Source organism: Rattus rattus, chromosome 3 (assembly GCF_011064425.1).
Source record: "Rattus rattus isolate New Zealand chromosome 3, Rrattus_CSIRO_v1, whole genome shotgun sequence".
Taxonomy (NCBI): Eukaryota; Metazoa; Chordata; class Mammalia; order Rodentia; family Muridae; genus Rattus; species Rattus rattus.
Genome location: NC_046156.1, coordinates 60,706,221 through 60,729,694, shown reverse-complemented (window position 1 = coordinate 60,729,694; position 23,474 = coordinate 60,706,221). Strand labels below are relative to the sequence as shown.

General features: G+C 48.0%; 2 protein-coding genes across 6 annotated transcripts; one reads left to right on the top strand and one right to left on the bottom strand.

Moving 5' to 3' along the window:
• Nucleotides 1-1,944: 1,944 nt before the first annotated feature.
• On the bottom strand, nucleotides 1,945-17,514 carry Polr3gl (RNA polymerase III subunit G like). Of its 2 annotated transcripts, XM_032897689.1 has the most exons (8): nucleotides 17,393-17,514; nucleotides 5,786-5,952; nucleotides 5,369-5,498; nucleotides 4,553-4,621; nucleotides 4,088-4,144; nucleotides 3,636-3,709; nucleotides 3,416-3,529; nucleotides 1,945-2,427 (listed from the first exon to the last, which is right to left on the bottom strand). In XM_032897689.1, the coding sequence occupies exons 2-8, from the start codon at nucleotides 5,909-5,911 to the stop codon at nucleotides 2,341-2,343; spliced, it is 657 nt and encodes a 218-aa protein (XP_032753580.1). In that variant the 5' UTR covers nucleotides 5,912-5,952; nucleotides 17,393-17,514; the 3' UTR covers nucleotides 1,945-2,340. The 2 variants fall into 2 exon arrangements, with proteins under 2 accessions (XP_032753580.1, XP_032753581.1); XM_032897690.1 differs by lacking the exon at nucleotides 5,786-5,952 and having other exon boundaries at nucleotides 17,393-17,488.
• Nucleotides 17,515-19,450: 1,936 nt separating this feature from the next.
• Ankrd34a (ankyrin repeat domain 34A) lies at nucleotides 19,451-23,400 on the top strand. 4 transcript variants are annotated; one of them, XM_032897682.1, is made up of 4 exons: nucleotides 19,451-19,641; nucleotides 19,719-20,039; nucleotides 20,141-20,205; nucleotides 20,607-22,749. In XM_032897682.1, the coding sequence occupies exon 4, from the start codon at nucleotides 20,725-20,727 to the stop codon at nucleotides 22,210-22,212; it is 1,488 nt and encodes a 495-aa protein (XP_032753573.1). In that variant the 5' UTR covers nucleotides 19,451-19,641; nucleotides 19,719-20,039; nucleotides 20,141-20,205; nucleotides 20,607-20,724; the 3' UTR covers nucleotides 22,213-22,749. The 4 variants fall into 4 exon arrangements, with proteins under 4 accessions (XP_032753573.1, XP_032753572.1, XP_032753574.1 ...); XM_032897681.1 differs by lacking the exon at nucleotides 20,141-20,205 and having other exon boundaries at nucleotides 20,607-23,400; XM_032897683.1 differs by lacking the exon at nucleotides 19,719-20,039.
• Nucleotides 23,401-23,474: the final 74 nt, after the last annotated feature.

The window sequence follows — 23,474 nt, the reverse complement described above, 5'->3', positions numbered from 1 at the left end:
TGGTCAAATAAATGAAGTGTAATAAAAAAAATGAAATTCCGGAGGAGGTAGCCAGTGGCAGTGTCTTTCAACATAGACGTGGATTTAAGTGAGGAGGGTTAGGATGGTGTCTCTCCTCCACAGCGTGTGAAAGGGAAGTAGTGGGGAACGACAACAGAAAGAAAAAAAAGAGCGTTCAGGATCTTTGTGTTCTGCTGTTCCCTCCCTAGCTACAGTCACTGGCTGGCCGAATAACTGTGGGAAACCCCAGGGACAAATCTCCTGGCCCCACCCTTCCCTCACCTCCGAGAGCTAGAAAAGGAAACACATCAATCATCACAGATTGCTCAATAACTCTGGAATGTTCGTTTCTATTCCTGTTCCCATCTCCGTTTTCTCAGCCGGGCTTCTAGCCCAACACTTGCTACTACATTTAAACGAGGCCTTTAAGATGCTTTTCCTCCATGGAGTCTAAGCCCCTCTATTGCCCTGTACAGTGGGGTCAGAAATACCTGACCTTAGATTTCGCCTCTCTAACCCACGATGCTGTAAGAAAGTCGGTCGGCCTGTCTAAATGTAATAGGGAAGTTTATTAGAAGCTTCTCCCCTAGTCCATCTTTAGACTTTCAAATGCTCAGTGGGGCCTCCCGTGGTAGCACCCCAGATGTCTCTGCAGTTCTCCTTACTCTGTTTCTATACTGGACATGCAATTTACTCGTGGCTGTGGCATGTCAAGTGCATGCAACCAATCAGCTCGAGGAAGACTTCCTCAGAAGCCAATCACAGCCCAGGGAAGTGACCTCACCCAAGGGAGCGCTGTGTGGGCGAGGAAGCGTCTCTTAGAGCTGTGAGTGTCCCTAAATCACTCCCTTCCTCCCCACCCTCCTTACTTCCTGGAAGATAACACCGCCTACCCCCTCCCCAAAGTAGAGTGAGAAAGGCTAACTCAGTTCCACAAAGGAAAGAACAAAAAATGAAGCTGCAAACCACACCCCGGCTGTCGGTAGAGAACAGTATATTTAGGGAGTTCCCTAAATATGCCTTTCAATGTGGGCTCTCCAGCTCCTGGAAGAGAACCGCGTAAGCTGAAAGCAGTGAGTCACTCCTCTCTCCCGGCCCCTGGCCTTCTTGACTCTCTGCACAAAAATAGCTGCAATCACTCTTTGTAAATAAGGACGCGATCAAGGTCAAGTGTGAGAGAGGAGAGGGCTGGCGCCCTGGTGAACAAGGAGCAGGCTCACGTCCTCATGCTGCTGGGGGCCGAGGGCTGGGGTAGTCCGTGGGAGAGCCTGTGCTTTCCTCAGCAATGCCTTCAGACAGCACTGCACAGGAGTTCCTCAATGTGCCCACACGGGAGGGCTGAGAAGGAAAGGTCAAGGGTCAAGGCGGTGACACCCCTCCTCCCCAGTATCACATCGGACAAGCAGAGGGTTGACACTGGTGGCACAGGCCTGGGATCCTAGCTTGGGAGACTGAGACAGTTTAAGGCCTGTTTGGGCTACAGGGTTAGTTCAAGGCCAACTTAGGCAACTTAGCAAAAACCCGCTGTCTGAAAACTTTGAAATAAAAATATAAAAAGAGCTGGGGGCTGGAGAGGGTGGCTCAGCCCGGTTAAGAGCACTGACCGCTCTTCCAGAGGTCCTGAGTTCAATTCCTAGCAACCACATGGTGGCTCACAACCATCTGTAATGGGATCTGATGCCCTCTTCTGGTGTGTCTGAAGACAGCTAGTGTACTCATACACATTAAATAAATAAATAAATAAATAAATAAATAAATAAATAAATAAATAAATAAATCTTAAAAAAAAAAAGAGTTGGGGATATGGCTTAGTGATAGAATACGTTCAACATTTGCAAGGTTGTAATTTCAAGCCTCTGAAAGGGGTGGGGGTGGGGAGAATGACCTGACTGGACATCCCCTTCAGCCTTCCTTCAGCCCTTTCCCATCAGACATCACTCTGGGTAGAGAGACAGGTACAAACATTTTATTTAAAAATATAAAACAGGCCTTACTCCTCTTGATTATTTCTACCCCAAGTGTCCCATAAACTGTCAGGTGCTGTGCATCACGACCCCAGGGATCACACAGGCCACCTGGATTCTGACTAAATAATTTTTCCTCAACAATTTTTCCTTAAATCCTGGTGAGTCTGGTGTGGTGGTGCAGCCCTGGAATCTCAAGACTTGGGAGGTGGGGGTGGGAGGATCAAGAGGTCAAGGCCAGCCTGAGCTACATGAGATCCTCTCTCAAAAACAATAACAAAAACAGGAAAAACCCTAAGTAAATAGGATATTTAGTTCCTGTATCTCAAATCAAGAATGATATATAGTCTCAGGTTTTCAGTGATGGCCCAGGTTTTCAGTATATGGCCTCATCCATATTGTCATCGCTGTCACCTCCAAAGTCCTCTCCATTGTCAAAATATGACATGATGTAATCAGTCTCCTGAAATGTAAAAAGAAGCAAAGACCGGGAATGATTTCAGAGTTTTCTTCTCTTGGTTTCCAGGATCTTTCCCTCCCAAATACACCTTTCCAGGTCTGGGGCAGCCCCGCCCACTGTTGTAAATGTATTTTACTTTCTATGTGTATAGGCGTTTAGACTGCATGCATAAATATACTGTTTGTGTGCCTGGAGCCCTCAGAGGCCAGAAAATGGCATCCAATGCCCAGGAACAGGAGTTACAATCACTGTGAGCCGACATGTGTATGTTGGGAGTGGGGCTTGAGTCCTTCGGAAGAGCAGCCTGTGCTCTTAACCATGAGCTCCATATTATAAAAGTTAAAATGATTGTTTGCCTGTATATGTGTGTGTTTACATATGTGTGTGCATGTGTGCCCTGGTGCACATGGAGGTCAGGGGACAACTTGCAGGGGTCAGTTCTTTCTCTCACTTTGTGGGTTCTGGGGATTGAACTCAAGTCATCAGGCTTGGTAGCAAGCCCCTTTGCCCTCTGAGTCATCTACTCCACCATGTTATGTGTTTTGAGAATAGGCCGGGGATAGATGAACTGGAGAAAAGCCTTTTGGTAGCATTGCGACTCTCTGAGAAGGTCTCCTATGTAAGAGTTGAGAGCCCAGAGTTAGGGAGAATACTAAGTCTGGAGAGTACTCATGTAATCCCAACTGCAGGAAGTAGAAGCAGGGGGATTTCTGGGGAGTTCCTGGCCAGCCTAGCTTACATAGTGGAGACCCTGTTTCAAAACCAAAACCAAAACCAAAACTAAAACAACAACAAAATCTTAAAAAAAAAAAAAAAGACAGAGAGAGAAAGGGAGGGAGGGAGAGAGAGAGGGAGGGAGGGAGGGAGAGAGGGAGAGAGGGAGGGATGGATGGAAGAAAGAGAGAGAGAGGGAGAGTTAGAGTTGTGAGCCCAAAACTTGTGAGGGAGAAAGAAGGGGGAGGGGAAGGGGAGGGGCAGAAGTGCCTGTCACCTCCTCATGCTCCTCTTCATCGTACTCCTCTTCCTCCCCCTCTTCCTTCTCCTCTTCCTCTTCTTTCTCTTCATCTTCCTCTGAAGTCACTTCCTCCTCCTTCTTCTCTAGAGTCTCATGTGAGGATGAATAGGAAGAGAAACTCACACTCACAGAAGGAAGGGAGAAGTGAGGCTCTAAGGGACCCTGAGGCCAGCTGCCTATTGCACTTCCCTCTCACCTCTAGTTTCTGGATCGTCTCCTCCTTATCCTCTGTGCTCTTAGGGGGCCTCTTGGGAAGGATAATGGTGGTCCCTGTTTGGAGGATCAAAAAGTGAGTCCTTAGGAAGCACATATCATAACTAGGTTTCTTTCTGGCTTTTAAATTTGATGTGTGTGTGTGTGTGTGTGTGTGTGTGTGTGTGTGTAAAACACCCAGGCAGACGTTAGAATGAGTCCGTCCTTCCAACTCCAGCACGTGGGTCCTAGGGATTGGTGGCAGGTGTCTTTGTCAGCTGAGCCATCTATCTCTCCCTCCAGCCTAGCTGAGCCTACTCCACCCTCCTGCAGCAAACGCGGCCCTCTGCGGCCCTTGTGTGGTCTCCGGCAGCAAACGTGGCGGTCTGCTGCCCTCGTGTGGTCATTATGGCACCGGCTGACGAAACCTCCTCCTCCTGCTGCAGATTCACTCACGCTCCTTCTGGACTTTCCGCACTCGAATCTTGAGCTCGCTGGGTAGTCGTCGCCAATCTGGGAAGCGTGGAAGTGAAAATCATTAGGACCCTGTCTGGCTAGGGGCTTCCGGAAATGATGGTGCTGAGGGAAGGGGAGTGTTAAAAAGGGCAGGAAGGAAGGGGTTGGTTTGAAGATTTTCAGAATAAAACTGTAGGCTGAGGGGTTGGGGATTTAGCTCAGTGGTAGAGCGCTTACCCCAGGAAGCGCAAGGCCCTGGGTTCGGTCCCCAGCTCCGGAAAAAAAAGAACCAAAAACAAAAACAAACAAACAAAAAAACTGTAGGCTGGACACCTCTGGAGAGGTGGACACTATCATTACAAATAGGGTTTTCAAGTAGAAAGTGTTGCAGAGCACATCTAAGACTCTTGTTTTTAGATGTTAAGCATCTGAAAGAAGGGCATTTGGAAAGGACCAGTCACCTACCAGGGTTCCAATCGATGGCGTTGTCAATCGGCCCAGACATCTGATACTTGTCTGAGTAACGTTCCACATCTGGGGGTCAGAGCCCATGAGTCACAGTTTTATCCTTAGAATATTTGTTCCCAAGGGTCTACTCCTCTTATCTATTGATGGAAGGGGCTACCCCTTTTATCTATCGATCGCCTTACTCTAAACCCAGAGCCCAGCAGTGCCCGCTTGGGTAGAAGCCTTATCTCTCCTCCAGCCTGCCTTTTTGTTACTCTTGTCTTTGTCCAGAATCCTCTTCTAGTGTGCTCCATGGGACAGGATACACTGGAATAAAGACCAGGGTTCCGTCTTCTCTCCCTCTCACTAGTGGGTTAGCTTAGTAAGCCTTCCACCTCTGAGCCCTCAGCTCCCAGTAGAGAAGCAGACTCAGTAGACTCAGTAGAAAGGCATCAACTGGCAGTACTTCTCACAGGGCAAACATCCACTCACCAAGCCTGCCAGCGGCCCTGCCTTCTCCAGTCTCCTGCTCTCACTAGCGAAGGGGAGAAGGCTTTGCACAGGCAGGATACGCAGAGGCCCAGCATCAAGGTCTCTCCAATCGATGAATTGGAAATTCATTTGTACCCCACTACCCCATTTGTACATTTGCACTAAGATGCTAATGCTTTAATGTCCCACTAACCCCAAGATTAAGGTTCAGCTCAAATCTCCAATAAGGTGATACATTTCAGACACAGAAGGAACTTTAATGCTCTCTCCATTAGATGTAAACTTTAAGCCTCTCTGGCCCCCAGTGTGCTGAGCGGGCTCTGCCCCAGCCTTCCTACTGACCTCTCTTGGGGACAGCTGGCCGGATGAAGTAGGGGAGCTGCCTCATGGCCCCACGCAGCTCTTGCTTCAGCGCCAGGACATACTCCCCTTCCTCTCCTGCGGGCAGAGGCACCGGGTGGAACTCCAAGGGCTGAGGAACACAGTGGTTAGTGCTGCAGTCCAACCTTAAAGGGCCTGTCCCCCAAGTAAAACCCAGTGTTCTCAGTAAGAATTGGGAGGGCCAGAAAGATGGAGGGCATTCTGAGAGCTGGAGAGTGGAGGGTATGAAGAGTGAAGATAAACACTTCTTTGCCTGGAAAACACCTCCTATGGGAAGTCACTGTAGAGACAGAATCAAGGTGTGGATGGCTCCTGACAGGCCAGGAGGATTCAATGAGGGGCACATGGAAGGCTTAGGAAGGGAAGGGAGACACTCACAGGGAAGAGTGGAGAGGGCTGTAGAGTGGGTGGAGGCAAAGCGTCACCCTTCCCAATGCCCACAGCCTCCATGTTGAAGGTCAACTGGCCTCGGCCACGACCCCGGCCCCCACCCCGGCTGGCCATGGTGGAGGGGGCCTGGATAGGAGAGATCCAGTGAGAAAAACCTAATGAAGACAAAAACAAAGAGATAAGAAGTATACTAGAAGAGACGCGAAGCCAGGGGGCTGCACCGCCTGTGGTGTTCTGTGGCAGGTGACTTTTTGTCTCTGGGGCCGGGTTCAACCCAGGGCTCTTCTCATGCTAGACAAGTACTCTGCCTTCGGGCTACATCCAAGCCTTTTCTGTGACACTCAAAGAAGCCAAGGTGCTGGGGGCAGTGCGAGCACCTGCCTTCAGTTTCAGCACTTGGGAGGCAGAGGGAGGCATTGCTTTGAGGAGAGCATTGCTTTGAGTTCGAGGCCAGCCTGATCTACAGCCAAGGATACCCAGAAAAACTTGTCTCAAAAAAAAAAAAAAAAAAAGGGGTGGGGGATTTAGCACGGTGGTAGAGCGCTTGCCTAGGAAGCGCAAAGGCCCTGGGTGCAGTCCCCAGCTCCGGAAAAAAAAAAAAGAACCAAAAAAAAAAAAAAAAAGGCAAACAAATGAAAGATATAATTACTTAATTAATTAAAAATAAATAAAACAAAGTCAGGAATGATACCACAAGGCTGTTTTTCCAGCTGTATACTTGGAAGGTGGATTGCCTGTTTGAGGCTAGCCTGGTCTACACACAGTTCCAGACCACTGAGGGATGAATAGCAAGACCATGTCTCAAAATAAACGAAGCTGGATTGATGTTCAGTGGTTAGGATGTGCATTGCTTTTGCAGAGGAAGAGTCTGGTCCCCAGCACTTGTGTCTGGTGTCTCATGACGGTTTGTCACCCCAGCTCCAGGGGCCTCTGCACTCTCATGCACACACTTTGAAAACATTTTTAAAAAATAGTTTTTAAACACGATTTGGAGAGATGGCTTGGTGGGTAAAAGTATCCGGTGCTCTTTCTTGCAGAGGACCTGGGTTTGGTTCCCGAAGCTCACATCAGGACATTCCCAAGTGCCTGTGACTGTAGTTCTGGATCCAATGCCCTCTCATGGCCTCCAGACACTTCTACAGAAGTGGTGCACATTCAGATAAGTAAAAGTAAATAATACCTAAAAGTGCTAAAACCATTCAGCTAGGGAGATGTCTCAGTGGCTGAGAGTGGGTGGGCACTGATCTTCCAGATGACACGAATTTGATTCCCAGCACTCACACAGACTCTAGCTCCAGGGGCTCCAATGCCTTTGGCCTTCATGGACACCTGATTCATGTGTATACACAGAGATCACATAGACCCATAATTAAAAACAAGACCAATCTGTTCAATTTTTTGAGATCTTTATTTATTTTTATTTTATGTGTATGGGTGTTTTGCACTCATATATTATATAATATATAATATGAGTGTAGTGCCCATGAAGACCAGAAGAGGGCACTGTTTCTCCCGAGACTGGAGCTACAGGTGGTTGTTAGCAGCCAGAAGTGGGTGCTGGTACCAAACTTGGATCCTCTAGAAGAGCAATCAGTGCTTTCAATCACAGAACCATCACTTCAGCTTCCAATACAATGAAATAAATTAATATTAGATTATAATCCCAAAGTACTGTAGAACTAGAATTTTAAAAAGGTTACTCATTGTCAGAGTCCGGATGTGCAGGGCCGAACGTGCCTGAGGGAGAGCCAGAGATAGGACTTGCCAAACCAGCTATCAGCCCCAAGGACATTGACCATCTGTAGCCACCCCCTCCCCTTCCTTCACCCCCCTGAGTGAGATGAGCCACCCTACCTGCCTGCCGAGCTGCTAGAGACCACGTACTCCTTGCTGATGTAATTTCGCGCCGAAAGTAACTGTGCACCATTTGAATTGACCAATCATGTGTAACCGCGCGAATGCCCCTAACCTCCCCTATATAAACCCCCGAGTTTGGAGGCTCGGGGTCAATTCCTCTGCCTCCTGTGTGAGATACGTATCGACCCGGGATCCCGCTAATAGGGATCTCGTTAATAAAAGCTACCTCTTGCTGTTACATCAAGACTGGCTACTCGTGATTCCTGGGGGCACCCCACCCCGCGATCGGAGCGAGAGACTCGGCTCCCTGTTTAGGGGTTCGCTCTTTCAGTACAAAGTAAACGCCCATGAGTCCATCGTGTTATAAGTGACTGGGAAAAGGCAAATGCATCATGCAGAATTCTAAACAAACCATGTAGATAGCCCAAGCTAAAAAATAAACAAAGGGGGTTGGGGATTTAGCTCAGTGGTAGAGCATTTGCCTAGGAAGCGCAAGGCCCTGGGTTCGGTCCCCAGCTCCGGAAAAAAAAGAACCAAAAATAAATAAATAAATAAATAAACAAAGTTAACAGGAAAGGAGATAATTCCTGATTCTTCAGAATGGGAAATTTTGTCCCATGTGTTTTGGCAAGTTGGAGTGTATGGGGTCCCTTCTAATGGACACCATTCCAGTCAGTGACCAAGATCAACATCACTGGCGACTCACAAGGACAATACAGGTGGGTTTTATTTGTTTGTTTTGAGACAGGCTTTCTCTGTGTAGCCCTGGCTGTCCTGAAACTCACTCTAGACAATATGTATTCTTAACATGCAGTGACACATTTGTTTCCTCTCTCGTTTTGTTGATTTGGGGTCTCCAGGAGCCCGGGTTGACCTGAAATTACCTCTGTAGCAGACAATGGTGCCCTTTTAATCTGGAGGTGCTGGGACTGCAGGGCATGTGCCTCCTTCCCTGTCTCTCTCCTGTCCGTTCATCCTTCCTTGACAAGGTTTTACCGTGTTGCCTAGGCTGTCCTTGAATCCTTGTTCCTCCTATCTCAGCTCCAAGTGCCAGACCTCCATGCCAGGGCTGGATCCGAAATGACACTTGTAGCTCTGTGACCCTCATGCCCAAACCTCCTCCCAAGACCAGATTAGTCCCTGAAGAACAGCAGCTTCCGACAGAGGATATCCTGCAGCACGCCTGACCAGTTCTCCTCAAAACTGTCAAGATTATTAAAAATAAGAAGCCGAGAAACTGTCAGAGCCCAGAGGAGCCCAAGGACATGAGACAAAATGTACTGTGGTATCTTGGATGGGATCATGACACATGAAAAGACCATTATATAAAAAGTGAAGAAATCTGATTGGAATATGAACCTTGAAGAATAATAACATATCACTAGTGGTTCATATGTAACAGATACATTGTAGTAATATACAACATTATTAAAGGGAACCCTGGGGATTTTCTGCTCAGTTTTTCTGTAAATCTATTCTTTAAAATTTTTGTCTCATTATTTTGGTCACTAAATTACATGCCCAGCCCTGTAACGTGGTTTTCTTTCAGGCAATGGGCCTTCATGATTGTTTCTTTTCTTCCTGTTTGTGCATTAATTTTCCCTATAATGTGTGAACACTTTTATTTTATTTTTTTTTTCTTTTTCTTTTTTTCGGAGCTGGGAACCAAACCCAGGGCCTTGCACTTGCTAGGCAAGCACTCTACCACTGAGCTAAATCCCCAACCCTGAACACTTCTTTTATAATAAGAGAAAATAATTAGGTAGGCATTGTGATTGGAGCCTGTAATCCCAGCACTTGCGGGGCCAAGGAAAGAGAATCGCTAAGCCAAGGAGTCTAGGGCTAGCCTATTATACTGGCTGGTTTTGTGTGTCGACTAGACACAAACTGGAGTTATCACAGAGAAAGGAGCCTCCCTTGAGGAAATGCCTCCATGAGACCCAGCTGTGAGGCATTTTCTCAATTAGTGATCAAGGTGGTGAGGGCCCATTGTGGGTGGTGCCCTCCCTGGGCTGGTGTTCTTGGGTTCTATAAGAAAGCAGGCTGAGCAAGCCAGGGGAAGCAAGCCAGTAAGTAACATCTCTCCATGGCCTCTGCATCAGCTCCTGCTTCCTGACCTGCTTGAGTTCCAGTCCTGACTTCCTTTGGTGATGAACAGTAATGTGGAAGTGTAAGCTGAATAAACCTTTTCCTCCCCAGCTTGCTTCTTGGTCATGATGTTTGTGCAGGAATAGAAACCCTGACTAAGACACCTGAGCTATGCAGAAAATTCTAAACTTGTGATCCTCCTTCCTCTACTTCCCAAGTTCTAAGATTATAGGTATGTGCCAACATGACCAGTCAACAAATAAAATTATTGATTTACAATTTTAGTTAGGGATCCAAGGACATGTCTCAGCAGGTCAAAGGCCCTGGGGCATACAAGCTGACAACCTGTGCTTGATCCATGGAACCGATGGGAAACAGAAAGGAGAATCACTGTGGGCTTAGAGGCTAACTAGCCTGACATTCACTTCTCAGTGGTTAGAGACCCTTGCCTTAATAAGGTGGGGGAGGGGACAGATGAGGTCAGAGAACTCTGAGGATTCTATCTCTCCTTCACATAAACATATCACATAAAGTAAGAGTTTAAAAATTGAACTAAATGTAAATATATTTTTATCTCATGTACAAAATCATATATAAGATTTATAAACTGTAGCAGGAAGAAGAGGTGTTTGAGGAGTTAGGGGTCTAACTTCCATTATAAAAATGGAAGGGAAAGGGCTGGAGAGATGGCTCAGAGGTTAAGAGCACTGACTGCTCTTCCAGAGGTCCTGAGTTCAAATCCCAGCAACCACATGGTGGCTCACAACCATCTGTAATGGGATCTGATGCTCTCTTCTGGTGTGTCAAGGACAGTACGGTTATATACATAAAATAAGTAAATCTTTTTAAAAATTATGGAATCACACACACCAAAAAGACACAAAAGCACAAAGAGGTCTAATTGGAGAGAAAGTTAGCAGAAATGGAAGAGGGAGAAATAAGCAGAAATAAGAGAGGGAAACAGCCTCACCCATGGTGTGTGGATGACACTCCCCACTGTGTGTGTGTGTGTATGTGTGTGTGTGTGTGTGTGTGTGTGTGTGTGTGTGAGTTTGACAAATACTGTACAACCAGCCAGTGGTGGAGCATGCCTTTTATCCCAGCACTCAGGAAAACTCTGTGAGTTTGAGGCCAGCCTGGTCTACAGAGCTTGTTCTAGAACATCCAGGGGTTCACAGAGAAACTGTGTCTCAAAAAACAAAACAACAACCAAAAAACAAGAAAGAAAGAAAGAAAGAAAGAAAGAAAGAAAGAAAGAGAGAGAGAGAGAGAGAGAGAGAGGGAGGGAGGGAGGGAGGGAGGGAGGGAGGAAGGAAGACACTGTACATAGATGATTGAAGTCCATTTATGGAAATGTCATAATGGAACCCACTGCTATGTAATTAACATACCCTCATAAAAACACTAAGAGGAGATCCTTGAGGGCATCTGAGGTCTCCTCTGATGTGACCCTGATGTGCTCCTGTTACCATCAGCCCTCCCCAGTGCTCCCCAGTACACTGTGCTTGCCCACACCCCACCAGCTTTCACAGGACAGACTCCAGCCCACTTATGCGCACCTTTGCCCTACAGTAAAGGTACACATACCTTTGCTACTAAAGGGTGTGCTTCAACACAACATACAAAAAAATACCAACAAGGGGTTGGGGATTTAGCTCAGTGGTAGAGCGCTTGCCTAGGAAGCGCAAGGCCCTGGGTTCGGTCCCCAGCTCGAAAAAAAAAAAAAAAAAAAAAAAAAAAAAAAAAAAAAAAAAAAAAAAAAAAAAAAAAAAAAAAAAAAAAAAAAAAAAAAAAAAAAAAAAAAAAAAAAAAAAAAAAAAAAAAAAAAAAAAATACCAACAAATTCATGGAGTTTAAGGAAGGCAGAGCTGGGAGTGGAAGCACATGCCTGTGATCACTTGAGAGGTGAAGGAAGGCTGATCTGGAGTTCAGGGTCAGGAGAGGATACATACATAGTGAGTTCCAGGCCATCTTGGGCAACATGGGTTCCTAGCTTAAAACACCAAAACTAACAACCAACCAGCCAGCCAGCAAGCCAGCCAAAAAGTCCCAGTTCTGTCATTTCCTAGTTATATAAACTTTGGTTCTTTCTTTGTCTGTAAAATGGGAGTAATAATAAACCCACATTCTTAGTTACTTTTAAATTCCTCCCCAGAGACACCATGACCAGTGAAACTCACAGAAGAGACTTTATTGGGGGCTTAGAGTTTCAGAGGGTAAGTCTATGACCATCATGGCAGGGGTGGCAGCAGACAGGCACTGCACAGGAGCATAGCTAAGAACTCACACCAAAGCCCACCTCCTGCAACAAGGCCACACCTCTCTATCCTTCCCAAACAGTTCCACCAACTGGGGACAAAGCGCCCAAATGTATTGAAAGAGCCAGAGTTAGGGTCAATCTAAGGCCAGTGGAAATCACAAACTATGAAGGGAAGGTTAGTTTGTAGAAGGAAGCACCCATGTTTGAAAGTGATGTCTAATTGAGTGGCAGACAAGGAGACAAATCAGAGAAAGAACTGAGAGAATAGGATATTCCCAACTCTCATGAGAAGAGAGGAAAAGGAAGCTACTTAAGGGAGAGGCAGACAGTACAGGAGAAGAGAGTGCAGTACAGGAATACAGGAGAGTTTGTGGAGACAGTACAGTAGAGTTGGGAGGGAGAGTGGAGCAGAGAAGGAGAAGGGGCAGTTTTACTGGGAGAGTTTTACAGAGACAGATTGAAGAAAGAACAAGCTAGACACAGGTAAAGATTGCTGGAGTTAGTTTGAGGCCAAGCAAAGCAATTCAGAGGCAGAGAGAAAAGTCAGTTTGAATCAGTCAGCTTGGAGAGGAGTTTGAACCAGAACAGCTGAGTTGAACTAGCCAGGCAGAGATCAGAAAGAACAAGAAAGGATGAAATTATTCAGTAGCAGGCCTCAGAGGCTGAAAACATTCTAGGCCTAAATAGATTGTACAGAGGCTATCAGCTTCCAGGACCAGCCCTAGGTTAGCAGACAGACAACAATTATTCAGGCAAATACAAGTTTCTTTTACATATATGTGTGTATAATTCATTCATGTGTGTGTGTTTGACGTTTGAGGAGGTCAGAGGACAACTTTGGGTTTCTGTCTTCACCTCCAGGTTTGCTCTTTCTTGTTTGCCACAGCTGGCCTGAGAGCTTCTGTGGTATTCCCTCCCCCACACCAAGTCTCCACCTCCCATCTCACCCTAGGAGTGCTTGTATTACAGCGCAGGTCACCACATCTGCCCTGCTTTTACATGGGCTCCATGGAAATGAACCCAGGGTTTTCCAGCTCGAGCTGACCGTGCTTTTTATGGATTGAGCAATCACCCTGGCCTGATTAAACCATTTTTGTATCAAATAAGGCACTAACAACAAGTTAAATAACAATAATCAGGTTGTGGTGAGGTCTCTTTCAGACGGACATTGGCTCTGCTAGGTAGATTTCTGTCCAATTGTCACAAGCAGGGGTCATCTGGGAAGAAGGAACCTTAATTGGGAAAATGACTCCTTCAGATGACCTGTGGGCAAGCCTGTGGGGCATTCTTGATTGACATTGACGTGGGAGGGCCTAGTTTACTGAGTGGTGCCACCACTGAGCAGGTAGTCTGGAGCTGTCTGGAAAAGAAGCGGAGAAAGCTCTAGAGAGCAAGTCAGTCAGCAGCACACCTCCATGGCCTCTGCTTCACTTCCTGCCTCTGTCTCCCTTAAAAAAGATGTGACTGGGAAGTGTAAACCAAATAAACACTTTCCTCCTAGGTTGGCTTTTGGGCCTAGTGTTTTACCGTAGCAATAGAAACAAACTAAATCGTAGCCCACCAGGGGAAGACCAATCAATCTCTGGAGGTTTTCCTAGTGGTTTTTATTTATTTTTTTAAGATTTATTTATTATAGGGTTGGGGATTTGGCTCAGTGGTAGAGCGCTTGCCTAGCAAGCGCAAGGCCCTGGGTTCGGTCCCCAGCTCCGAAAAAAAAGAAAAAAAAAAGATTTATTTATTATATATAAGTATACTGTCGCTGTCCTCAGACACACCAGAAGAGGGCATCAGATCCCATTACAGATGGTTGTGAGCCACCATGTGGTTGCTGGGAATTGAACTCAGGACCTCTGGAAGAGCAGTCTGTGCTCTTAACCACTGGGCCATTGCTCCAGCCCAGGTTTTTACTCTTAATCTAGAAATCTTACTGTTAAAATCTGTCCTAAAAAGTCACATATTCTGCAATAAAAGTATCACATAAAGAGCTATTTATGGCAGCAAAAGTTCTGAAATAAACTAGGCATGGTGACTCACACCTACAGTTCTAGCCCTCAAGGAGGCTAAGGCAGAAAGTGGTCAGTCTGAGGTACATATGGAGTTCTAGGTCAGCCTGGGCTACATAGTGAAACTTTCTTTCTTTCCTTCTTTCTTTCCTTCTTTCTTTCTTTCTTTTTGATTTATTTCTTTATTTTATGTATGTGAGTACACTGTAGCTGTCTTCAGACACACCAGAAGAGGGCATCAGACACCATTACAGATGGTTGTGTGCCACCATGTGGTTGCTGGGATTTGAACTCAGGACCTCTGGAAGAGCAGTCAGTGCTCTTAACCGCTGAGCCACCTCTCCAGCCCTGAAACCTTGTTTCAAACAAGAACAAATTCTGAAATGACTTAAGTGGTCTAATAATAGGTGATGAAACCACAAAGACCAGCCGTACAGTGGTGGTGTGCGCCTTTAATCCCAGCACTCGGGAGGCAGAAGCAGGCAGGATCTAGAGTTCAAGGCTAACCTGGTCTACAAAGCCAGTTCCAGGACAGCCAAGGCTACACAGAGAAATCCTGTTTTGAAAGAAAACAAACAAACAAACAAAAAACCCAAACCAAACAAAACAATAAACAAAACATAACAACAAAACCCCAAACAAACCACTTTCAAGGCAGGAGGTTGATAATACTGAGTGTGAGGGGTGAGGGAGAATACAATATAAAGTCATATTTATCTGTTATTTTCTTTTTATGTTTTCATTCTTGGTACAAAATTGAATTTATTATGTGGCTCTATTACTTATAAAACACAAAGTTATGCATATATACAGAATAAACTGAGAGTACATATGTCAAAATACTAGATCAGGGGGCAGGCAAGATGGCTCAGCAGATACAGCCAGTGCCATGGAGAACCTGAGTCCCATCCCTAGAACCACATGAAGGAGAAGGGGAGACACAGCCTTACAAAGTTGTCCTCTGACAGCGACACTGCATGGGGTGGCACGTGTGTGTACAGGTACACAAAATAACAATAAAGTTTAAAATTGAAGAATACTAATTACAACCAATGCTATGGTAGGACTATGAAATAATACACACTTATATTATTACTATGTGTTGTATGGAATAAATGTATATCGTATGTTAACAAGTAAAAAGGATGTTTTGTTTGCAAGAATGCAGGGGAGGGCTGGAGAGATGGTTCAGTGTTTAAGGCACTGGCTGCTCTTCCAGAGGACTTGGGATTCGACTCCCCAGCACCCACAGTGACTCACAGCTGTCTGTAACCCGGGTCCCAAGGAATCTAACACCCTTTTCTGCCTTCTGAAGGTTTCATGCACACAGTGGTGCAAAGACATACACGCAGACCAAACACGTAAAACAAGAATTCAGAGGCCTGGTGCTATAGCTCAGTAGTAGAGCCCTTACTTGGTAATTCACGAGGTCCTCAATTCAATCCCCAGTTAAAGAAAATAAACAAAACCCCACAAACAACAACAACAACAACAAACTTGCTTAGCCTTGGGCCTGTCGTTCAGAAGTTTTTTTTTGTTGTTTTTTTTTTTGTTTGTTTGTTTTTTCTTTTTTTCGGAGCTGGGAACCGAACCCAGGGCCTTGCCTAGCAAGCGCTCTACCACTAAGCTAAATTCCCAACCCCCGTTCAGAAGTTTTAATTCATGTTTGGCTCCATAGTGAGTTTGGGGCCAGCCTGTAGAACGCACTTCCTTCCTCTGACCTATGCACGAGGGCACACACTCCACCCAGGCCCACTAACAATAAATACGGTTTATTCTCATTATATAATATTTTATTTAAAAATTTTGCTTTTTCAGTGTACACTTTCTCATTAGCAACTCCCACGGTGGGAAGACAGTTTATTACTTAGTCTTACAGAGCTCGAGCTCCTTGGCCACTGCAGAGAACGCCCAGCTTTAAGAGAACCGCCATGTCGCTTTTGAGGACTCCCAATAAATAAGTTTAAGTTGAATAAATACAAAGAAAAAATAAAATAGTGGCGGGGCCTGAAAAGAGCTGGTGAATTCTCTTACTAAAGATGCTAGCTCTGGAGTAGGGGTGTAGTTCAGGGGTAGAATTAATGCTTAGCATTTGTAAGACAAGATTCATGCTTCTCAATTTAAAAGAAAAAGTTTATTTGGGGTGCAGTGGTACAAGCCTGTTATCCCAGGAAGGCTGAGGCAGGAGGATCATAAGTTGGAGGCCAGCCTGCTTGTCCTGCATAGAAAAAAACCTGTCTCAAAAATATTTTCCCACATACTAAACAACAATTTATTGGATAGATGTTATCAGAGGGTTCACTATGATCCCCATTGTCTAACGCTGTGTCTGGGATGTAGTAGGTGCTCAGCAAATTCCTGTTTGAACAAGAGTCTAGAGACCCTGTGAGTCATAAAGACTCCCTTACGGTTCTTATAGCTGATTTCCTTCTCTGGTCTGAGAATAACTATAAAACATTAATGCAATAAACCACCAATTTAAAGGCCTTTAATTATATACTATGTTGTCTTTTATTGTTCCCTAATTATATTAGGAGTTTAAAACTGTCCTTCTTGACAAGAGCACTGGTTCCCACAAATCAATTCCATTTGATTAACGCCTATTGAACACAATGTATTAAGTACCACAACCTGTCCCATCAAACCTTCGGTTCATGGAATAGAAACATCAAAAGAGAACGTGTAATCCTAGCACTAGGGAGACTGTAGCAGAAGGAATGCAAATTGGAGGCCAGTATGGGCTACACAGCAAGAGTCTGCCGGTAAAAAGGATGGGAGGGATGGAGGGAGACAGTGAGCCTCATGAGATGCTAAATACTCTCTTTGCCAGGTGGCCAGGAAAACAGATTGATTAGCTCAAGTTGTCCTCTGACCTCCTTGCGCAAGCCATGGCGCGCACGCCGCCGCCACCACCACCACCACCCCGATAATAAATGTGATTTTAAAAGTTAAATAGATTTCAATAATGATAATCAGACATTGTCAGGCTGAGGATCAGTAAACTCTTCAAGGCGGTCTAGAAAAGCAGTGGGTAGAGGGTAGCGAGCGGTTCAGTTGACTTGATAGGTAATAAGAATCTGCCAGGCTCTTGACAGGGGGTTAATGTTAACAGATGTGGAAGAAGCTGATACCATAGAAGAGTCTGAGCTACAAGAATGAGCATTCCTCTCCTGCTTTAATATCTGTCCCCAGGCACGACAGCAAGCTGTGTCTCCGGTGTACAGTCAAGACAGCAGTGAGAGCCCGGGAAGAAAGGGGAGGGATTCAGAAGGGGGCTAGTCCAATAGGCTGACAGAAAGCGTTAACTACGTTGCTGTCTGGCGCCGAGGGACTAAATCTGGAAGTACCGAACCAAACCGGGTCAGAGCCACCAGGTCCAAGCCTTACCTGCCGTCCCTCCCCCACTCGGGCCCACGCAGCCGCCAACTTGAAATTTGCTTTTCTTCTTCCAGCCCGCGTTCTAGGCCCGCCTCCCCGACCTCTCCATTGGTGGGTTTTCCTAGCCAATCGACAAGAGCGGAGGCGGGCAAGGAGGGGTGGCGGTGGGAGCAAGCCTAACCGGAACTGAGGCTTGGCAAGTAGGGCGCGCAGAGACCTGGGGCTGCAGTATTCACCTCTTCTGCCCAGACGGAACCGACTCTGGATGGCAGGAGTCGGCTAAGATGACCTGCTCCTCAGAGCAGGTCCAGAAGAGGAGAATTGCTGCTGGGAAATGTAGCCTTGGGTTAGAGAGACCAGACTGCTTAACTGTTAACGGCTCGGCCAGCAGGAGACTGGAGTTAGTTCCCAGAACCCTCCAGGACGCTCCCAACCGCCTGACTCCAGCGCCCTCTTCTGGCTTAGGACCCCTCCCTTCCTCCCCTCCCCCCAACTCCCCAGAGTCAATCTTTTGGTGACTTTCCGACCCTCTCTTTCAGCACTACCAATAAATACTTAATCTTTTTTTTAAAGATTTATTTTATATATGTGAGCACACTGTAGCTGTCTTCAGACACACCAGAAGAGGGCATCAGATCCCATTACAGATGGTTGTGAGCCACCATGTGGTTGCTGGGAATTGAACTCAGGACCTCTGGAAGAGCAGTCAGTGCTCTTTTTTTTTTTTTTTTTTTTTTTTTTTTGGTTCTTTTTTCGAGCTGGGGACCGAACCCAGGGCCTTAGCCTTCCCTAGGCAGCGCTCTACCACTGAGCTAAGTCAGTGCTCTTAACTGCTGAGCCATCTCTCCAGCCCCCAAATACTTAATCTTTTAAAGTTTTTTTTTTTTTTTTCCTAAAGACAGGGTCTGGCTACTCAGTCTAGACTGGCCTTGAACTCTTGATACTCTTGACTCTGCTACCGTGGTCAGGCCCCAAATGCCCGGTCCTGTGAATTGTTGCTATGTCTGAGAAGTGGGGGAGGGAAAGGCTCTTGGGATCAGAGAAGTCACTGGGGAGAGAAGGCTGGAACCCAGTGGGTTTTTTTGTTTTTTGTTTTTTTCTTTCTGCACTTTGCACTGCCCTTCAAGCCCCTTCAAGGGAATGGTGTGGAATAGAAAGAGTCTTCCTTTCACGGAGTAGAAGTAAAGGGAAATACTTCAGGATGGAGATAAAACTAGGAGTTAGTCAACATGAATATGCCAGAGGTCGGAGAAAATGACCTCTAGACTGGGAAGGTGCGTGTGGATGATACATACTCGGTTTTTGGAATAGTACAAAAACATAGCAATGAAACTTTGGGGAACTTGCTTAACCTGATTTGTTGCAAGAAGACAATAGTTCCCACCTCATAGAGTTCTGAGGGTCGGAGATGATGTACGTATGCAAAGCACTCAGCACACTTCAATAGCTAGTAAAAGTGGGTGTTTTCCCTACAACTTTCTCCCCCTTTACCAGTAACGTCTTTTTTGGCATCTACATGAGGCGTCCACCATTTGAGTCCTCTAGGAACCTTCGTGAGCTTAGTACCCTTAGTACCCATCCGATGCCCCCACTTCCCTTGGTACCTTCCAGCTGGACACAAACTCATCCCTAAACTATGCAGATGGAAGCCTTGGTAACCATGGAGACAGGGCAGGTGGCACGGAGAGGCAGAGGCAGTGAGCAACAGATAGGAAGAGACAAGGAGTGATTCAGGCAGGGACCTTCAAGGGAGAAGGAAGAATGAGTCCAAGGGGTAAAGAGATGTAATGAAAGAACCCATGCAACAGGGTTCGGTCGTCACTCTGTCTTTTTTCTACCTCCTATATACATCCCTTAAAATACTGTAAAGAGGGAGTTTGAGAATGCCCCCTGCCCTAAAAATTCCCTGGGAAAACCTCCTTCCTTACATTCCTAAGGGACCCAAGGGAAATGAGATCCAAGTGTCTCTATGGTGTGTGATGTTTGAGGGGGTGCAGCGGGGATATTCTGCTAATTCCAGTCTATACTTTCCCTGATATTTAAACTATGGGAAGGGAGCCACATCTCCTGCTTCTCTGCTCTGTGTGGACGCCGCTGCAGATCCCAACCGCCTCCCTACACCCCTCTGCACAGTGTGCCATATGCCGTGTGTGGCAGTCAGGTCTGGCATACCGGAGCTCATGGAGATGTTGAAGATCAACGGAGAATCTGGATGGTTCCTGAATGGGTCGCGGGAGAGTCCCCTAAGGAGCGCTTAGGTTTGTTTGGGCTGGGGAGGTGGGTTAAGAAAGGGAAGTCAAGATTGGAGGCGCTAGGTGCTGTTTTTTTTCTTAAGGATTTATAGGTTTATATGTGTGCGCATGGGGGTGGGGAACGGCATGGTGCCGGACGCCCCCACCCGCAGAGACTGGGCTATAAATAGTACAGAAGAGCTCCGCCCCCAACCCCCCTTCTCTCCTCCGGAGCCGGCGCTGTGCCCGGGGCGCACCGGGAGGAGGGACCAGGATCCAGCGCTGGGGCGCAGATACTGACACCAAGGGAATCCAGGTGCCCCCCCCACGCCATGTGGGCCCCCAGGTACCCGGCTCCTCCACCCCAGAGGCCCCCATGGCCCCGGCCTCAATCCTGGCCAGGCAGAGATTATGCGGACATTCAGGTATCTATTTGGGGGTACAGCCTGGGAGGGGGAAGAACAAGGAGCAATGGGGGAACATAGCAAAGGCAAAAGAAACCCTAATTCTTCCTCCACCCCTTTAGGTCCCAATTGCAAGCTGCTCCCCACCGCCACATTCAATTTTGGGGGATGTGGCAATCTAAAAGAGGTTAGGAATAGAAATATGTGTATGACAGTACGGGTGCATGTGTGTGGGTGGGTGGCGTTCAGTATCCTAGAGAGGGGGATTCCAAGTGTGGATAAGAAAAGGGGGATGTTGGAAAGGTCTGATAAGCCGTAGGGTGCAAATGGGGGGTGGGAATATCTGCGCGTGCATGTACGTATTTGCACGAGCTCTCATCCTTCAGTGCGGGTGGTGCACTCTTCCCACCTCCTCTGGCATGATCTGGGAGGGGGATGGGACGACTGCAAGTCAGGAGTCAAAAGGAAAGACTGTGCCTTGTAGCCCCCTCCCTCCCACCCCACCCCCCGCATACATCAGGTGCTTTCCATCGATGCCTCAGTTTCCCTGCTGAGCCTATGAATGAGCTCTCTGTCTCTCTTTCACAGGGATAGGCTTCACTACCAAGACCTCAGGCCTCTCCCAACCACCACCCATCCATACTCCTAGATATCTTCGGCAGGTCCTAGTCCCGGCTCCATCGGTGCTTTTGCCCAAGCCGCAGCTATGCTGCACACCGAGGGCCACGCTCTTCTTCGGGCTGTGGGACAGGGTAAGCTACGCTTGGCCCGTTTGCTTCTGGAGGGAGGAGCCTACGTGAATGAGGGTGATGCCCAGGGGGAGACTGCGCTAATGGCGGCCTGTAGGGCCCGTTACGACGACCCTCAGAACAAGGCGCGAATGGTACGCTATCTCTTGGAGCAAGGCGCGGATCCCAACATCGCAGACCGTTTAGGACGCACCGCGCTCATGCATGCTTGCGCCGGGGGTGGGGGAGCCGCAGTGGCCTCTCTGCTCCTTGCCCACGGCGCAGACCCCTCAGTCCGAGATCACGCTGGCGCCTCGGCGCTTGTCCACGCCCTGGACCGCGGGGACCGCGAGACCCTTGCCACACTGCTGGACGCCTGCAAGGCCAAGGGCACGGAGGTCATCATCATAACCACAGATACCTCGCCCTCGGGCACCAAGAAGACCAGGCAGTATCTTAATTCCCCACCGTCCCCGGGGGTAGAGGACCCTGCACCCGCTCCTCCTAGTCCAGGGGTCTGCACGTCGCCTTCAGAAGTCCAACTACAGACTGCAGGAGGAGGACGCGGGTTGTTATCCCCTCGAGCCCAGGAAGAAGAGGAGAAAAGAGACGTCTTTGAATTTCCTCTTCCTAAGCCCCCTGATGACCCTTCCCCTTCCGAGCCTCTCCCCAAGCCACCTCGACATCCTCCAAAACCACTTAAAAGGCTCAACTCCGAGCCCTGGGGCCTTGTGGCTCCTCCTCAACCGGTCCCTCCTGCGGAAGGGAGGCCGGGCTTGGAGCGTCTGTCCGCTGAATTCAATGGCTTGACCCTGACCGGTAGACCGCGTCTTTCTCGGCGTCACAGCACTGAAGGCCCGGAGGACCCGCCCCCATGGGCGGAGAAAGTGACGGGTGGGGGTCCTCTCTCGCGCCGAAACACTGCGCCCGAGGCTCAGGAGTCTGGTCTTCCTTCAGGGTTAAGGCAAAAACTGAGCCGCATGGAGTCTGTGGAGTTCGACACCCCTGGACATTTTTGCCCTGACTCCCCCGAGTCCAGCCGCTTATCCCTGGAGCGCCGGCGATACAGCGCCTCTCCGCTGACCCTCCCTCCAGCGGGCTCAGTTTCCTCCCCACGCCAGTCCCAGGAAAGTCTGCCGGGGGCTGTATCCCCGCTGAGCGGACGGAGGCGGAGTCCAGGGCTGCTAGAGCGGAGGGGCTCCGGGACCTTGCTCCTGGACCACATCTCGCAAACACGACCGGGTTTCTTGCCTCCTCTCAACGTCAGTCCCCACCCTCCTATCCCCGATATTCGTCCCCAACCCGGAGGTCGGGCACCCTCACTGCCTGCCCCTCCACACTCTGGGGCACCAGGGTCTCCCAGGACCAAGCGCAAATTGGTGAGACGCCACTCCATGCAGACTGAGCAGATTCGTCTGCTAGGGGGGTTCCAGAGTCTAGGCGGGCCTGGGGAACCAGGGCGCTGAAAGAAATGAGGGTCTCCAAGGAGGGGGAGGGTAAGGACCCTGATAGAGGGAGAACCAGCTGATACCTCGGACACGGGATCTCTTGCATGTGCTCCTAGCACTGTGCACGCACACATGGGTAAGCATGTGTCCACAAGCACAGTACACTTACTAGCGAGGAAGGATAAATACTGTGTTTACTGGGCGTATAGACCCACGCATTCATGCCCTGGTCATTTCACAAGTACATGGGATCACTTGGGAACCCATAGGCACAGCACACCAACAAACAGAGGACCACTTGTGCTGGGGTCCCAGGCTCACAATTGTTCAGAAGCAGCGGGGAGCCTCCACTCATGGCTGGTCTCCTGTATCGTTGCCCTCCTGAAGAAGCAGTCCCCCGCTTTCCATGTATGCCCTGCAACGTGGCCTACCATACCTTGCTTTCTCTTCATGACTATCTCACCCCAGTCTGCAGGCCTTGCTTCTCCATGCCTGGCTCCTCGCTCACACCCTGCTTCCATCCGCTTTCCAGGATGTCTTCTTCACTGTTCTCGGGGTTCCCAATCTCAGTTCTGTTGCTGCCTTTCATGTCCTCCACTTCTCAATTTCCTGCTTTTTATTTTTTATTCCTCCCCTGTGCCCCGCCCTCAACACACACACACACACACACACACACACACACACACACACACACGCACACACACCACTACAGATTGTCTTGTTTACCCCAGGGGGTATGTCATGGGCTCAAAGTTGCTCTTCTGTGTGTCTGAGCTTATGAACACGCCCCCCTCCCACAGGTAGAAGTGGGGAGCAAGCCTAAGTCTGTCCTCTTACTACTTGACATGTCAAATAAATGTGTTCAGAAGTCTGTTTTGTCACTGCTGCTGAAGGTGTGGGCTGGGGGGTAGAGAGGGAACGGGAGAGTGCCGCTTACAGTCGAAACTACTCAGGGAGCGAATCTAGAGGTTACAGCTACCTTCTTTCCAGGGACCAGCTGAGCAGTAGTGTTTGTAGAAGAAAAGGCAAATAGGTTCTGTGTTCTGAAGGTTTGAGGGCATTTGGTAAGCCTTCCTCCAGCCTCCACATGCCTGATCGTTAATGATGAAAGATTCTTGAAGTGTCCCCTGATCCTTAAGCAGATGTGACTTCCTATGTCTTCACCACACGGATTTTGTTGTTTTAAATACAGGGTTTAATTTCATTTCACCAGGTGTGCCTCATTCATTTTCTTCTCACCTCCATTGTCCCAGGTCTCTTAGCCACCCTGGGAGAAGGGG

Bases quoted from the DNA above. Each gene is read 5' to 3' on its own strand.
- Ankrd34a (XM_032897681.1), top strand. From the start codon at position 20,725: ATGCTGCACACCGAGGGCCACGCTCTTCTTCGGGCTGTGGGACAGGGT.
- Polr3gl (XM_032897689.1), bottom strand. From the start codon at position 5,911: ATGGCCAGCCGGGGTGGGGGCCGGGGTCGTGGCCGAGGCCAGTTGACC. The intron at 4,145-4,552 runs GTAGGTGACTGG...CACGCTTCCCAG, and splicing joins CGCCATCGATTGGAACCCTG to ATTGGCGACGACTACCCAGC. The intron at 3,710-4,087 runs GTGAGTGAATCT...TCCTCCAAACAG, and splicing joins GCGGAAAGTCCAGAAGGAGC to GGACCACCATTATCCTTCCC.